Genomic DNA, 18,123 nt, shown 5'->3' with positions numbered 1-18,123 from the left:
GCCACCGCAAATGAATTCCAGACACACGTGCCACCTTGTGCATCTGGCTTACGTGGGTTCTGGAGAGTCGAACCTGTGCTTCAGCTTTGGAGGCAAGCACCTTAACAGCTAAGCCATCTCTCCAGCCCCTCACCAACTATTTATTTATTTGTGTGTGGGGGGGGCATCAGGGCCTCACTGCTGCAAATGAATGCCTCTACAGCTTTATGTGGGTAGCTGGGGAATTGAGCCTGGGCCGACAGGCTTTGCAAGTAAGTGCCTTTGACTGCTGAGCTATCACTCCAGCCTCTGCTTTTTTTTCTTTTTTTTTTCTTTTCCAGTCAGTCTTATTCTAGGGCAGGCTGACCTTGAACTAACTCTAACTCAGGCTGGCCTGGAACTCACAGCAATCCTCTGCCTCCTGAGTGCTGGGATTAAAGTCGTGCGCCACCACGCCCAGCTTTAGTTTTTAATTTTTGTTTATTTTTATTTATTTGAGAGTGACAGAGGGAGAAAGAGGCAAAGAGAGAGAACGGGCACATCAGGGCCTCCAGCCACTGCAAACAAACTCCAGTTGCATGCGCCCCCTTGTGCATCTGGCTAACGTGGGTCCTGGGGAATCGAGCCTCAAACCGGAGTCCTTAGGCTTCACAGGCAAGCTCTTAGACCGTTAAGCCATCTCTCCAGCCCTCAACTCTTACTTTAAAGGGTTATTTTAGTCAAATGGGGAGGCCTCCAGGGGTAGAGGTGGGATAGTACGTGCTGGTTTCTTTGTTTCAGTGCAAAAAACAAAAAGATTCCAAGGATCTCTCCCCTGAGCATGATTTTACTCCATGAGGTAGGTGTTGACCCTGCTGGACAGATGAGAGCTCACATTTATAGGAGGACAGAACTGAAATTTGGATTTGAGAATTTGAATTCATCTTACATTCCAAGATTTCATTATCTGAATGGAGAAAAAAATAGGTTCGGAACTTAAAAAAAATATATATATATATATACACACACACACTTGAGAGAGAGAGGGAGAATGGGTGCACCAGGATCTCCAGCCACAGCAAAGGAACTCCAGGCACATGTGCCACCTTGTGCCTCTGGCTTATGTGGGTCCTGAGGAGCTTCTGACCATGGTACAGTTTCTTTGACCTTGAGCTTATGTTAGCCTGGTACTCAAGTCCTCCAGCCCCCTCACATCTTTCTCCCCCACACCCTTTCTCACTTCCAGGACAGTCAGGAGAACAAGCAGCATTTCTCTCTGTACAGTTTTTTTTTTAAATTTTTTATTTTTTGATGTTTGTTGTTCAGATGAATGACACACTCAAGTTACAAAAATGGGGCCTTAAAAGAAGCACATTGTACAACGAACAGGCAGATCGGAGCCAACACCGAGACACTAACCCTACCACGGAAGAGACAGGAAGGGGATGACAGGACGGGAGGGGAGGGACTAGCGACACAGGGGTCAGAGAACCAAAAGGAGGACTACCTCAGTGGGCATGGAGGACAGGCAGGTCACTCCAAGGCCTACTCACTTTGGCCACACACCCCTCTAGGTCGCCCACTTATACCTGGGCATTCAAGTGAGTAGGTGAGAGACAACTCCCCCCCCCCCAAAAAAAATAAATAAAGGGTCAGACCGATCAGATCTTTACGACATAGGGTGATCACCTGTCCCTACTGCACCCTTGGGCTTGGAGGTGGTGGGTGGTGGCGGCAGTGAGATAAAGGGCTGAGAGGAGCTGATGAAAGGCCTCTGCTTGTCCCCAGAAACGCCTGTCCCTCTCTCCACCTGCCGCCGTCCAAAGGGCCCTCCCCCCGTTCCAGAGAAGCCCCAGTCACCCTGAAGTTATATAAATAAACACTGAGCCCCTGGGCTTGGGGGACAGGTTGGTGGGCAGAGGGGAGGGAGCTAGAGGAGAGGAGGGGGGAGGGAGGAAGGAGGGGTCACAGGCAAAGCAAAAAGTTGTCTCCGTCCCAGCAACACTCTGGATATTTTCTTTTTCTTTTTTTTTTGCTCCCTTTTTGTGTGTTTAGCAAGGAGCTAACATCTCAAGGACAAATACTTTTAAAAATATACATTTTTTTTTTCCTTTGTATCCGCCTTGTCATCGTCGTCTTGCCTTGGAGACTGCTGAGGTCAAAGTTTAAACCGCACAAAAGAACTGCGGCTTGGAGTTTTTGTGTTTTTTTTTTTTTAATTTTAAATTTTTTTTCACTTTTTTTCCCAACATATAAAAAGGTAGCGGAGTTGTCTGTGGGTTTTTATTTTTTTTTAATGGTTAAATCTTTGGTTTGTTTCTTTTTTTTTTTTTTTTTTTTCTCTTGGAGGTCTTTAGCTCTTGCACTGGCCTTTCCCACTCAGAGACCCGGTGGGGGGCCCGCGTGTCTCAATCTCGCTCAGTCTGTCTCTCACTCGGTTCCCCCTACCCTGGGCTAGAGGAAGAGAGAGGCACCCTGGGAATGGGCTGGATGGGAGAAATTCACCAAGTCAAGAGGTTACCCCTCTTGTCTGGGTCCTTGCTCAGTTTTCCCAGGGGGCAGGCCTTGGAGCCCCTCATGGTCTTCCCTGGGAAACTTGGGACAGCTTACGCCTTCCCTCTTCTCCCAGTTTTAGCCTCTCCCATAGGGGCTTGGGAACTCTCTCTCCCTCCCCCCTGTACACACCCAGTCTCTCCCTCCCATTTCTGGGCCCCACCCTGCATACCCTCCCCCAGAAGGGAACAGAAAGGTGGTTTAGTTACTGGCATTTTTCTTTTTTTTATTTTGGCACAATTAAAAGGCCTGCCATTAAGGTAGACCCAACCTCTGCCCCTCGCTTAAGTGGAGGTCAAGACTGGAGAAGAAAATTCGAAGGGCTTGCTGCACCCCAGTCATTCACCTCTCCTCTCTAGCCCAGGCCTCTGCCCCTCACCCCACCTGACATCTAAGCTAGCCCGGAGCCTGGCCTGGGGTCTTCTCCCTCCCACTCCCACTTAAAGCTCCTTCGCTCGCCAACTCTCGCTCACACAGACACACGGACATAGGCTCTGTACAGACCACAAAATAAAAACGATGAGATAGTTTTGTTTCCCGGAGTCGAGACTGGGGTTGACTGGAGTGGAAGGAGCAGGTGAGGGTGGGGGGGCTGGAATTCCCCCATCACCTTTCCAACCCTGACTCCCTCCAGCCCCCCCCAACCCCCTTGCCCTGGCTGGCCCCCAGCCAACGATATTTGGTTTCCTTTTTTTTTTTTTTTAACATTAAAGTTCTATGAGGTATTTGGTGCCTTATCTCGAGTCCTCAGGGGAGAGGGGACCCAGAGGGGAGACCTGGGGCTCACCTGCCCCTCCCTCCCTCCCTCCCACCCCCTTCCCAATATTTGGTTTCACAGCTGTAGTTAAAGCTTGGGATTTGGTTATTTCCCCCTCCCAGGAATTTTCCTTTTTTTTTTTTTTTTTTTTTCTTTTCCCAGTTGTGGAGGTTGGATGGGGAGGGTCCCCACCACCCACGGCTGCATGGGAGGGGTCCCTCCACCAATGCCAGGGTATCTGCCCTGTCCCTGCCCCTGCTTCCTCCTCTTTTTGCCCCACTCCCCCACGCTGGGGTGGGGGGTCGTCCAGGTTAGGTCTCGACGGAGGAAGCAGGATGAATTGGGTGGTAGTGGCGAGTCCTGGATTTTCTTTCCTTTTTCTTTCTTTCTTTCTTTCTCTTTTGGTTTAGAATCATAGTTTTTGTTTGAGTCATCTCCACCATGCCTTCCAGGCTGCCTGTCTTCTTGGAGGGTTCTTTTCTTTGTTGTTGTTGTTTGTTATCCTTTTCATTCTGTTCTAGTCAAACGTCTTCCCTTCTGGTCAGAAGCCCTTGGCCCCCTCTCCACCCTCGGGTTGGGACCCAGGCCCTCTTGCTAGCCGCCCGCTCTTCAGGAAATTGAAATGGACAAATTCAGAGGTAGGGAGAGGGCAAGGAGTCGGTGCAGGGAGACGCTTACATTCTAGCGAGGATGGGTCAGGCGGATGAGATGCCGGGGAGCTGGGGACTGGCCACTCTACCACTGCCCCCACAGGCACCCTGCTGCCTCGGGGACCCAGCACGACAGTTTTTGTCCCCCCACCCCCACCCGGGAAGGGGGGCAGAAGGGAGACCAGAAGAACAGAACACCGAGACGGGCCTGGGGCCCTGGCTGCCTCTGCTCACAGTGTCCAGCGTGCAAGCTGCTGGGGGACAAGGGACTCATCAGCCAGCTGTCCCCTCCCTCTGCTCCTGCCCAGCCAGGGGGCGGGGCCACTCTTATTTCAAGGGCTCGAGCCTTTCACAGCAACACTTTGGTTTGAGGAGAGAGACAGAGTGAGACTGACGGAAGTAAGAGAGGAGGGAGAGGAGAGCGGAGGACAGAAACCGGACACAGGAGAGAACAGAAATCAAGGTGGGGCGTGGGGAATCGAACCACCCAAAAGTTGTGTTTTCTTTTCTCCATTCTTTTTGCTTTCTTGCCTTTTTTTTTTCCCCTTAAAGCTTTTTCAGTTGATTGGAGTGGGGGGGACTTTGGGGCACTTCACCATGGTCCCTGACACCCTCCGTCAGCCCCACCACCCGCTTCCATCCACCCTGGCTGGGACGGGCCTGGCCCCAGCGTCCGTCCCCCCACCTCCAGCTTTCCCGAAGACCACAACGACGTCCATGAGGTATTTGTGAAGAGAAAGAAGCATTATGTCTTTTCATCCGCCTTGGGGACCAAGGGCCTGAACCGCTGTGCAGGGCTTGGCTCCACCTCGCGGCCTCTCTTGTTCTCCAAGAATCCTCATCTTCTTTCTCATATATATATGTATATATATATATAATCTATATATATATCTATAAATTCTTTTTTTTTCTAGTTTTAATTTATTGTTTGTTTGGTTTTCTGTTTTTGTTTTTGTTGTGTTTTTTTTTTTTTTTTGGATTTTTTGTTTTTTTGGTTCAAAATTTTGTCGGCCTCCACAATCGCAGGAGGGCAAGGTGGCTCCCAGCAGCGCCTCCTCTGTTCAGTATTGAGGTGTGTCCAGGGACGGGCACACGCAGGCTCCGGCCAAGACCCGTGGAGGTTTCATGGGTGTGGTGGCCACCACAAGCGCCCTCTTGGATGGAGACCACAGATCACGGCACTGTCCCCGCCGCGTGGACCCTGACAGGGTGCCACCCGGAAGGAGCCCACCACAGGGGTGTGTGCGTGTGTGCATGGGGAGGGGGGAGGTATCTGCCACTGTCAGGGGGCACAGGGTGGGCGGAGCGAGGCAAGTTTCTTTTTGGTTTCTGGTTAATGTTAAGGAACGTGAAAGATCCCACGGATAGGCACTGGAATATGAAATTTTCTTTTTTTTTTCTTTCTTCAGGGAAATTGACCAACAGGATGGAAAGAAAGACAACTTTAAAGCCCTCACCTCATCCCCTTTTGCTTGCGATGACCACCTTCCCATAGTCTGGGGAGGGGGTCTACTCCAGAGCAGAAGAGCAGACAGGGTTGAGGGGGGGAGAGACTCATGAGACTGGAACTTGGCAAAGTGGCCTAGCCCACCCTCCAAGGGCAACGGTCCTGGGAGGCACAAGGAATGAAAAAAGTCACTCCCAGGCCTTCCCCTGAACTCTCCCCAGGCAGGGGGGGGGCAGGGAGGAAAGCAAGACACCCCCTCCCGCCGCGGCCTAGTGGGGAGAGCTGGGGGGGAGGGGACACATGTTAGGGACACATTCTGTTGAGCACAACGCTAAAAATTCTGTACATCCTTTGGATGAAGCTACTGAATATTTGGTGTAAGGTTGTTCAGGCTCTTCCTCTTTTACTTTCTGGAAAAGACCATTTGGCAGGTAGTTCCGGGCCCTCCCCGGTGCCCCTCCTGCCTGCCCAGGCTTCTGCCCGGTCTCCGCTGACCCAGGGCTGGGGCTTGGGACGGGGAGGGGGCGGGCAGCAGGCTGGCACATTCTCTTGTTCCTTCTCTGTCCCCCCACCTCCGGAGGGGGGGGGTGCTGAGGTTGGGGGTTGGCCCCACAGCCAGGCTCCCAGGCATGAGGCCCGAGCTGCCCCAGGCTGCTTTGCTCCCGGCCAGGGGCTATTTGGTGTCTTAGCAGTCAAGCGCGAGCAGGAATGTTCCCAGATCTGGCTCGAGACTGGTTTTTTTTTTTTTTTGGTTTGGTTGATTTTGTTGGGGGATGGGGGAGATTTTTTGTTTTTGGTTTTTGGTTTTTTTTTTGTTTTTTGTTTTTTTGTTTTTTTGGTTTGTTTTTCATCTCTGGTTCCCTTAGGGCAGCTGGTTTCTGTTGTGATTGTTTTTTTGGTTTTCTTTCGTTGGTTAGTTTCTTTCTTTTCTTTTTTTTTGGTTGTTTTTTGGTCTTTCTTTTCTCCCTTGTCACTCGGAGGACATGCTGCAACCCCCTCACCACTGGCCTCCTCACCTTCTCCCCAGGCACTGGGAGCCAAGGCGGGGTCCGGAAGAGTGGGAGGGGAGGTATATGGCAGGCCCTCACTCAGCCTTGGACCCTGCCTCAGGCCCCCCTGAGCTTCCAGGGGTCTGGGCTGTCACCTCGCTGCAGGTGGAGGAAGAGGAAGAGGAGGAGGACGATGAAGAGGACGAAGAGAGGCCAGGTGACTTGCTGGAGGTGGAGGCCGCCACGGCTGCAGCTGCTGCGGACAGTAGACCCACCCCCGGTGGGGCGCTGAGCAGGGGCAGCCCCGCGTGGTTCAGGAAGAGAGGTGATGTCACCAGGCCCGGGCTCCCTGGGGCCGCTCCGGCCGCCCCCAGCACCAAGTTCCCGCTGCCATCAAGGCTGGTAAGGGGCAGGGTTCCACCAGAGGCCAGGGCTGGTGGGAGAGAGAGAGAAAAAGAGAGGGAGGCTGGGCTGGGGACACAGCAAGCCACGGGGGAGACTGTCATCTTCTAGTGCCTGCCTCACCGAACACCCCCTCCCCCCGTCAGCACCCGTCACACGTGCCCCCGATGAGATGGGGATGAAGAGGGAGCAGTGCAGTGAGCAAGGGGTGTGGCTGGAGCAGCGATGGTGGGCGACAGTGACCATGACGTGAGGGCAGCACGCACCTTGGATAGTGGCCAAAGGGTTGTTGCTCATGAGGGCTGGACTCAGCCCAGAGCCCAAGCCTACCATTGTGCTTCTGCAAGAGCAAAGCAGGAGCATTAGCAGGGGAGCGCGGGACAGGATTGGGGTGCGGCACCCCACCTGGAAAAGCACCAGTGACCGCCCAGTGGCAGCCAAACCGCAGCATACTTACCCCGTGCTGGGGTTCAGGCCCGTCAAGCCGATGGCTGAGTGGCTGCCTTGAGGGCTGGGGTTTGTGCTATTGGTGGTTGCCGGGGGTGGGGGAGTGACAGAGGGTATGGAATTGAGGGGGGGCGCGGCCCCGCCCCCACCCCCACCCCCTCCAACTGTCCGGCTGGGGTGGAGCGTCCCCACAGCTGAGGATAAGGTAGTAACTGCCAGAGGGAAAGAGAGGGAGAGACAGAAAGACAGAGTTTTTAGCTTCGACTGGTCCTTCATCAAGAAAGACAAAGCCAGGTCTGGTGGCACACGCCTTTAATCCCAGCACTCGGGAGGCAGAGGTAGGAGGATCGCCGTGAGTTCAAGACCAACCTGAGACTACAGAGCGAATTCCAGGTCAGCCTGGGCTAGAGTGAGACCCTACCTCAAAAAAACAAAGAAGAAAGCCAAAGCCGGGCATGGTGGTTTAGTCCCAGCACTCAGGAGGCAGAAATAGGAGGATAGCTATGAGGTCAAGAGCAACCTGACACTGCAGAGTGAATTCTGGGCCAGCCGGAGCTAAAGCATAACCCTACCACAAAAAAAAAACAGGCCGGGTGTGGTGGCGCACGCCTTTTATCCCAGCACTTGGGAGGTAGAGGTAGGAGGATCGCCATGAGTTAGAGGCCATCCTGAGACTACATAGTGAATTCCAGGTCAGCCTGAGCTAGAGTGAGACCCCACCTCAAAAAACCAAGAAAAAAAAAAACATCAAAATACACTCTTCTACTAAAAAGTGAGGTGTATAAGAAATTATCAGCGGCAGCAGAGAAGTAGGAGAGATCCAGAGTGCCCAGAGCCCACAGAGGCTGGCAGAGCGGCTCCAGCAGCGGCGGCAGTGCCAGGTCCACGGGGCCACAGCTTCCAGGCTCGGCCTGAGCCGCAGGAAAAGCCAGGTGAAAGATCTTCCACTCACACCAAAGCTCTCGCCAACTCAAGAAATGTGAAGAAAAGACCACAACAACCAACGGAGAGCAGCTCATGAGGTAGAGGATCACGTGGACCAGCAGGAGAACTAGGGCCACCATCCACAGCCTCCCCTCCCCCCAACCAACCACCACCAGTATAAGCCCTAGCAAGCACCAGAGACCAGGGGAAGGGAGCTCACAGCACCCAGCACCGGCGACCAGAGCAGTGATCCAGCGGCCCAGCCAGCCTACTTGAACCCACAGTGCACCAAAGAGGGACCCAAGCAGGAGCGCAGCATAACTGAGACCAAAATCATCCCAAAAGGTAACTGGGATTACACCAGGTCAGTACCCGCCAGAGAAGCCTGGTATATAGGCTTGAATCAGAAGTGCTAATTGCACCTTCCATATCAGGAAAAATTATATGTTAAATCTAACGGATGGTTGGATCTGCCATTCTTAAATAAACTATATTTTGGGCTTGTTATTTGTTGCTTCCTGATTTATATTGCCTTTGTTTCCTCTTCTGTTGTTCGATAGGGAAGGGTCCTCAACAGACCAGAAATCGTAGCCTACTAGTTGGCAGGATTAAGGGTGTGGGGCAACATATCCTAAGGGACTGTGACTTTGTTAAAGGATCTAGTCACAATACCTACTCTTGCATAAATACTCTGTTCTGTATTTCATTGGATGTGTACATTGTTTAGTTAAATTTTAGAATCTGCCTATGTTGTGTTCCACTCAGCCTACTTGAATACTCTCATAGCAGGCAAACCCCACACCTAGGGTCACTTTTGTAGATACTCTGAGAGTCTTGAGAGCCACACCTAGCACCTTAAGCTCCTACCCTGAAGAAATATAACATCAGATTGATTGATACATCTAATAATACTGCAGCTAACTAGAAAATCCAAGCATTAAATTAATCCAAAATGCAAAAATATGAACATTGTAACACAAGAAACACCAAAAATCAAGACAATATAAATCTACCAAAAAGTACTAATGCATCAGAAATGACCTCCAGTGAGAGCGAGTTAGAGGAAATGCCTGAGAAAGATTTCAAAAGAATGATTATAAATATGCTCAAAGAAGTCAAAGAGGAAATCAAAGGAATCAAAGAAGACACAGGAAAGCAATTTAATGAAATTAAAGAGGTCAATACAAGACAAAAATACGGAAACTCTGTAGAAAATCTCACCAGTAGAATGGATGAAGGAGAGGACAGAATATCTAAGCTAGAAGACCAGGTGGCAGATCTAATACAGTCCAACAAAGAGAAAGACAAACTAATAGGAAAGTATGAATGGGAATTTCAAGATATTTGGGACACTATGAAAAGATCAAACATAAGAATTCAGGGCATAGTAGAAGGAGAAGAATCTCACTCCAAAGGCATTGTAGTATTTTCAACAAAATCATAGAGGAAAACTTCCCCCAAATTGGGAAAAGAGGTGCCAATGCAGATACAGGAATCCTTTAGAACACCAACCAGACAAAACCTGGAGAGAACCTCTCCTCGCCATATTATAATTAAACTACCAAACATACAAACCAAAGAGAGTATATTGAAAGCAGTTGTAGTGAAAAATCAAGTTACCTACAAAGGGAAGCCCATCAGGATCACAGCAGAGTATTCAACACAAACTTTAAAAGCCAGAAGGACATGGAGTGATATATCTCAAGTTCTGAAAGATAACAACTTTAAAGGTTACTTTATCCTGCAAAGCTATCCATTCAAATAGATGAAGAAATAAGGACATTCCACAAAAAAAAAAAAAAAGCAGGCTAAAGGAATATATATATATATATATACATACATATATATATATATATATATATATATATATATATATATATATATATATTTGGTTTTTTGAGGTAGGGTCTCATGCTAGCCCAGGCTGACCTGGAATTCACTATGTAGTCTCAGGGTGGCCTTGAACTCACGGCGATCCTCCTACCTCTGCCTCACAAGTGCTGGGATTAAAGGCGTGTGCCACCACGCTTGGCTTAAAGGAATATTTGATGACAAAAGCAACTAACTCTATAGGAAATACTTGAAAGAATCCTCCATGCTTAAGAGAAAGAAAAGCTCACATATAAGGAACCTGGAAAAAAAACAAATAATTCTCAAATACTAGTTAATACAAGAAAGCAAAGGTAAAACCAGAAGAACTACCAAAAAAAAAAAAAAAGGCAAAAATAAATACACACTTTCAAAAATGCCTCTTAATATCAATGGCCTCAATGCCCCAAACAAAAGACATAGGTTTGCAGACTGGATTAAACAGCAGGTTCCTTCAATTTGTTGCCTCCAAAAAACCTTTCTACAAAGGATGGACACTATCTTAGGGTGAAAGGTCGGAAAATGGTGTTTCAAGCAAATGGGCCTAGAAAACAAGCAGGGTTGCTATGCCAATATCTGACAAGGTAGACCTTAGTCCAACATTAGTTAAGAAAGATAAAGAAGGTCACTTTATATTGAGTAAAGGCACACTCCAACAGGAGGACATTACAATCCTAAACATATATGCACCTAACATGGGGTCTCCCAACTTCTTCAAACAAACGCTATTAGAACTAAGGTCACAGATAACACCAAACACAGTTGTAGTGGGTGACTTCAACACCTCACTCTCATCAGTTGACAGGTCGTCCCGGCAAAAAATAAACAGAGAGGCATCTGGATTAAATGAGGTCATAAAACAAATGGACCTAACAGATATATACAGGACATCTCATCCAAATGCTGCAGAATATACATTCTTTTCAGCAGCACAATGGAACATTCTCTAAAATGGACCATATATTAGAACACAAAGCAAATCTTAGCAAATACAGGAAAATTGAAATAATTCCTTGCATTCTATCTGACCACAATGGAATCAAACTACAAATCAATAGCAAGAAAAGCTATAGAGCATACACAAAATCATGGAAACTAAACAACATACTACTAAATGATGAGTAGGTCAATGAATAAATCAAGAAGGAAATAAAAAATGCATAGAGTCAAATGATAATGAGCACACAACAAACTAAAACCTTGGGGACACAATGAAGGCAGTCCTAAGAGGGTAATTTATAGCTTTAAGTGTCTATATTAAGAAATTAGAAAGGTCTCAAGTAAACGACTTAATGCTTCATCTTAAAGCCTTGGAAAAAGAAGAACAAGGCAAACCAAAATTCAGTAAATGGAAGGAAATAATAAAGATTAGGGCAGAAATTAATGAAATAGAAACCAAAAAGAAAAAAAAAAAAACAATCCAAAGAATCAAAGAAACAAAGAGTTGGTTCTTTGAAAGGATGAACAAGATTGATAAACCCTTAGCAAATCTGACCAAAAGAAAGAGAGAAGAGACACCAATTAATAAATTAGAGATGAAAAAGGAAGCATCACAACAGATACCAGAGAAATTCAAAAAGTCATAGGGACATACTATAAAAACATACTCCACCAAGTATGAAAATCTGAAAGAAATGGATTATTATGGATAATAATAATTATTATTATATTATTATATTATATAATAATAATTATTATTATCCTTGATTATTATGACCTACATAAATTAAATCAAGATGAGACTAATCACTTAAATAGACCTATTATAAGAATGGAGATCCAAGCAGTTATCAAAAATCTCCCAACTAATGTTTTACCTCATTTTCTTAGTGGGCACTGACCTGCAACCCCCATTACCAGCATGGGGCTATCATCCACAATGAGCTTTTGATCAGAGAAACCTACAAGGTTTCCCAAAACAATGACAGACTTCTGTCAGAGTACTTGATGACCCACCAAAGGTCAGTGGTAAGACCCTATTGCTGAAGACACCATACACAGCTGACACGTAAAATGGAATGGCATGGCTGGAAGCCAGGAGAGAGTCAGTCCCCAGACAGTCAGCGCGTCTAGTGCCAGAAGGTGCTACATGGGCGACTGGGGGAAATGACCAATATCTGTCCAAGCAACTCATGGTCTAACCTACTTAGCAGCAAATAACCTGGTATGATGCCCACACAAGTGCAATAGTGGCACACAGCCATGGTGGGGAAGCAACTGCTCTTGATTTGGCTAACTGATCCTCTCAGTGGTATGGGACACATAGCTGGAGCTGGGAAACAAATCAGAACTATATCCAAACGTAAGCCCACTCTCCAATATCAAGCTCCAATCAATCATGGGGTACAAGAGGGCCTACGCCTATTAAACTCTCTATAAAAAAAGCAAGGGTTATCTCAATTTTCAGGGTGCTAACTTACTCTCCGTTGGAGAATCTGCTTCTCTTTTTCAGATAGATGCAGATCCTAAGGAGAGAGCTGCCTCAACATACCTCAAAAGGGGCCCGACTGAAACTAAGGAAAATAGGCAAAACAAGCAAGGGTGCTGTTTTCCTGATGAACTGGATACCAGCACAAAAGGAAAGGAGACCAACACAGAGAAAAATCAACTCCTACCAAATCAGAGAGCCAGAGCTTCAGAGGCCCCCAACACCTTAGCACTGAAGCAGACCAAAAATGAACCGAACATGGCCCAGAGAAATTTTACAGAAGAGGGGGTGGAAAGAATGTCACAGTCACATGTTGGGTCATGATATGCAGAGACATTTATCGTACCAATAACTGTGGGCTAACTCCACAATGCACGACCCATTTACATCAACGAGGAGGGTCCATTGGGAGGGGGTAGATCATGGATGAGCCTAAACAATGGTACCAAACTGCCTGTATTTGCTGAAAAGAAAATTAATAAATTTTTTAAAATGAAACAAATAATAATGATAATAAACTTCTGAGCTATCAGAGCTCAGTACTCAGGCTTTGGAAGTTATTCCCATGAATCCATGTCAACATGAATAAAATTTCTGATTATTAAAAAAAAATCTCCCAACTAAAAAAAGCCCAGGCCCAGATGGATTCACTGGTGAATTTTACCAGGCCTTCAGGGAAGAACTAACACCATTGCTTATTAAACTTTTCCATAAAATAGAAAAAGAAGGAATCCTACCAAACTCCTTCTATGAAGCCAGCATCACCCTGATACCAAAACCAGGCAAAGACAGAACAAAAAAAAAAAAAAAGAAAAAGAAAATTACAGACCAATCTCCTTCATGAACATAAATGCAAAAATTCTCAACAAAATTTTGGCAAACAGAATACAAGAATAGATCAGAAAGATCATTCACCTTGACCAAGTAGGCATTATCCCAGAGATGCAGGTATGGTTCAACATACACAATTCGATGAATGTAATACATTATATAAATCGACTGAAGGAAGCTGAGTGTGGTAGCCCACACCTTTAATCCCAGCACTCAGGAGGCAGAGGTGGAAGGATTGCCATGAGTTCAAGGCCACTCTGAGACTACAGAGTTAATTCCAGGTCAACCTGTACCAGAGTGAACCCTACCTCAAAAAACCAAAAAAAAAACAAAACCAAGACTGAAGGACAAAAATCACATGATCATTTCATTAGATGCAGAGAAAGTATTTAACAAAATCCAACATCCCTTCATGATAAAAGTCCTATAGAGACTTGGAATAAGAGGAACATATCTCAACATAATAAAGGCTATTTATGGGCTAGAGAGATGGCTTAGTGATTAAGTGCTTGCCTGTGAAGCCTAAGGACCCCGGTTCGAGGCTCGGTTCCCCAGGTCCCACCTTAGCCAGATGCACAAGGGGGCGCACACGTCTGGAGTTCATTTGCAGAGGCTGGAAGCCCTGGCGCGCCCATTCTCTCTCTCTCCCTCTATCTGTCTTTCTCTCTGTATCTGTTGCTCTCAAATAAATAAATAAATAATTTTTTTTTAAAAAAGGCTATTTATGAGAAGCCTACAGAAAAGCACATATTACTAAATGGGGGAAAACTGGAAGCTTTTCCACTAAAATCAGGAACAAGACAAGGGTGCCCACTGTCCCCACTTTTATTTAATATAGTACTGGAAGTCTTAGCCATAGCAATAAGGCAAGAGACACACATAAAAGGGATACAAATTGGAAAAGAAGAGATCAAGCTATCACTATTTGCAGATGACATGACTCTACACATAAAGGACCCTAAAGATTCTATTAACAAATTGTTAGAGCTAATAAACACCTATAGCCACATAGCAGGATACAAAATAAGCACACAGAAATCAATAGCTTTCCTATATGCTAACAACAAACGCATAGAGGATGAAATCAGAGAATCACTCCCATTCACAATTGCATCAAAAATAAAGTACCTTGGAATAAACCTAACCCAGGAAGTGAAGGATCTCTACAATGGAAACTTTAAAACACTCAAGCAAGAAATTACAGAAGACACTAGGAAGTGGAAAAACATTCCTTGTTCTTGGATTGGAAGAATCAATATTGTGAAAATTGCAATCTTACCAAAAGCAATCCATATTTAATGCAATCTCCATGAAAATGGCATTCTTCACAGAAATAGAAAAAAACAATCCAAAAATGGAAGCATAAAAAAATCTCAAATATCTAAAACAATACTGAGCAACAAAAATAATGCTGGTGGTATCACTACACCTTATTTTAACCTATACTACAGAGCCATAGAAACAAAAACAGCATGGTACTGGCACCAAAGCAGACATGTAGATCAATGAAACAGAATACAGGACCCAGATGTAAGTCCAGGTAGCTATAGCCGGCCTGTATTCGATAAAAATGCCAAAAATACTCATTGGAGAAAAGACAGCCTCTTCAGCAAATGGTGCTGGGAAAACTAGGTATTTATCTGTAGAAGGATGAAAATAGATTCTTCTGTCTCTCCATGCACAAGAATTAAGTCCAAATGGATTAAAGACCTTAACATCAGACCTGAAACTCTGAAACTGCTAGAGGAAAAAGTAGGGGAAACCCTTCAACATATTGGTCTTGGCAAAGACTTTCTGAATATGACCCCAACTGTTCAGGCAATAAAACCACAGATTAACCACTGGGACCTCATGAAATTACAAAGATTTTGTATGGCAAAGGACACTGTGAATAAAGCAAAGAGGCAACCTACAGAATGGGAAAAACTTTGCCAGCTATACATCTGATAGAGGATTAATATCTAGGATATACAAAGAACTCAAAAACTTAATCAATAAGAAATCAAACAACCCAGTTAAAAAATGGGCTATGGAACTAAATAGAAGAGTTCTCAAAAAAAAAAAAAAAAAAAGATGGCATATAAGCATCTAAAATTTTTTTCTAGGGCTGGAGAGCTGCCTTAGTGACTAAGCACTTGCCTGTGAAGCCTAAGGACCCCAGTCCAAGGCTCGATTCCTTAGGACCCACGTTACCCAGATGCACAGGGGGTGCACATGTCTGGAGTTCGTTTACAGTGGCTGGAAGTCCTGGCGTGCCCATTCTCTATCTCCGTCTTTCTCTGTTGCTCTCAAATAAATAAAAATAAATTTAAAAAATGTTTGACATACCTAGCCATCAGGGAAATTCAGATTAAAACTACATTGAGATTCCATCTCACTCCTGTCAGATTGGCTACCATCATGAAAACAAATGACCATAAATGCTGGCAAGGATGCGGAAAAAGAGGAACCCTTCTAACACTGTTGGTGGGAATGCAATCTGGCCCAGCCATTGTGGAAATCAGTGTGGAGGTTCCTAAGACAGCTAAAAATAGATCTACTATATGACCCAGCTATAGCAGTCCTAGGCATATATCCTAAGGACTCATTTCATTTCCTTAGAGATACTTGCACATCCATGTTTATTGCTGCTGAATGCACAATATTTGGGAAATGGAACCATCCTAGATGTCCCTTAACTGATGAGTGGATAATGAAGATATGGCACATTTATACAATGGAGTTCTGCTCAGCAGTAAAGAAAAATGAAGTTATGAAATTTGCAGGAAAATGGATGGATCTGGAAAGGTTTATACTAAGTGAGGTAAACCAGGCCCAGAAAGCCAAATATCACATGTTCTCTCTCATATGTGGATCCTAGCTACAGATGATTGGACTTCTGTGTGAGTAGGAGAAAACTCAGTAGCAAAGGCCCATAAGCTAGAACAGAGATATAAAGGGAGGAGAAAGGAAGGGAGGAGGGTACTTAATAGGGCGGTATTGTATATATGTAAGTAGGAAAATAGATTAATGGGGATGAAAAAGCCCAAGTGAAGTCAGGGGAAGAGATTAAGTAAAGGAAAGGTGGAGTAAACCTATTTTTTTGGACAATGGAACACTCAGGAGCCATAGATTGTACTAGAAAATTTTCAGTGCCAGGATGGGATACCTTCCAGTGAGTTGATGGCCAGGGAGGTCCCTGATGCCCCCAAAACATTATAGGTCATTGCTGAGGCCCTTGGTTTCCCACCAGGAAGAGATGGTAAGACCCTATTGCTGAAGACTCCACATACTTGGGCTGCAAGGCCACTGAGAAATCCTGCTGGAACTGAGCTGAAAACTTCATCCATGTAGACCAGCTGACAGAAAGCTGGAAAAAGCTATATTGCATGCAGTTCAACGTGAGAGAGAGAAATCACAGTGGACACTGCAAGCCTTATATTTGCAAGCCAGGCCAAATGAGCCAATGGGTGCAATAGTGGCACGTCTGTCATGGTGGAAACCAACTGCCCTCTAGTTGGACTGGAGGCCCACTCCATGGGAGGGAATACATCCCTGATACTGAAAACCTAAAACGGGTAGTCATGAGCCCTAGGGGTGTAACGTCTGCTGCTGTCTGGCTAAATGTATATACTATGCTTATCAAACTGCCCAGTAAACACTTCTGTTAATGTTCATACCCTTATATTAATGCTACTCTCACTTTTGGTAGAGAATCTTTTCTTTTCAGATGGCAGTGACCTTGGGACGACTCAGAAGTTGTCATGGTGCTAGAAAGAAGTGACAGGAGTGTTCAGCACTGCAGTATCTCTATCACACCTTCCAAGGCTCAGGGTCTAATGCGGAAGAGGTGGCAGAAAGAATGTAAGAGCCAAAGGAAGGGTAAGACTCCTTACAACGTGCTCCCCCCAGACACAAAATGGCCTGGATATCCATGACCTCACAGTGCCTGACACTACCTGCACAAGACCATCATAATAGGAAGAAAAGATGATGACATCAAAATAAAAGATCGACTGATTGAGAGGGGGAGGGGATATAATGCGGAGAGGAGTTTCAAAGGGAAAGTGCAGGAAGGGAGGGCGTTACAATAGGATATTGTTTACAATTATGGCAGTTGTTAATTAAAAAAAACAGGGCTGAAGAGATTGCTTAACAGTTAAAGCGCTTGCCTGCTAAGCCTAAGGACCCAGGTTCATCTCTCCAGATCCTATGTAAGCCAGATGCACAGTGAGGCAAACACACAAGGTCACACACACACACTAGGTAGCACACTTGCCTGGAGTCAATTGCAGTGGCTGGAGGACCTAGTGTACCAATTCTCTCTCTCTTTTTCTCTAATTCTCACTCTCTAGCATAAAAAATAGGCCAGTCTGCCAGGTGTGATGGCGTATGCCTTTAATCCCAGCACTTGGGAGGCAGAGGTAGGAGGATGGCCATGAGTTCAAGGACACCCTGGGACAACAGTGAATTCCAGATCACCCTGAGCTAGCATGAGACCCTACCTTGAAAAAACAAACAAACAAAAATAATAATAACAACAAAAAAGCAAAAAAAAAAAACCTACTCATCACCCCCTCCAGCTCACTCCCCTTCTCCTCTGTAACACCCCAAGTAGACCCACCCTCCCCCACTCCCCAGGAGTCCTTACTTCTCCCCCACCTGATGGTAGTCACACTAATCACATCAAGATCCGCTCCCACCTACTGGGCCACGGACACAGCTGCCACTGGCTCTGCACACCACACGCTAGACCCCCTGGGCATGGGCAAGAGCTGGGATGCTGGGGAGACGAAGCCCTGCACTTCCCTCTACGGGCCACAGAGGGCGCACGAGGTGCCAGCATGCTGCCTGCCGCCCAGTGGACAGCCGGCCGGGAGGCCCACTCC

The 18,123-nt window shown here is 46.1% G+C and overlaps 1 protein-coding gene across 2 annotated transcripts in view; it reads right to left on the bottom strand.

The window, feature by feature from the left end:
- Positions 1-3,368: 3,368 nt before the first annotated feature.
- Pou2f2 (POU class 2 homeobox 2) overlaps positions 3,369-18,123 on the bottom strand; it is a 106,929-nt gene continuing 92,174 nt past the window's right edge. For both annotated transcript variants that reach the window (XM_045134477.1, XM_045134478.1), the window contains exons 14-16: positions 7,214-7,415; positions 7,023-7,096; positions 3,369-6,787 (exon numbers count right to left, since the gene is read on the bottom strand). In XM_045134477.1, coding sequence (XP_044990412.1) covers positions 6,450-6,787; positions 7,023-7,096; positions 7,214-7,415 — 614 coding nt within the window. In that variant the 3' untranslated portion in view covers positions 3,369-6,449. The remainder of the gene's footprint in view (positions 6,788-7,022; positions 7,097-7,213; positions 7,416-18,123) is intronic.

The sequence above is a fragment of the Jaculus jaculus genome, chromosome 14 (genome assembly GCF_020740685.1).
Source record: "Jaculus jaculus isolate mJacJac1 chromosome 14, mJacJac1.mat.Y.cur, whole genome shotgun sequence".
Taxonomy (NCBI): Eukaryota; Metazoa; Chordata; class Mammalia; order Rodentia; family Dipodidae; genus Jaculus; species Jaculus jaculus.
The sequence above is the reverse complement of the archived record's forward strand: the minus strand, read 5'-3'. Positions and strand labels throughout refer to the sequence as shown.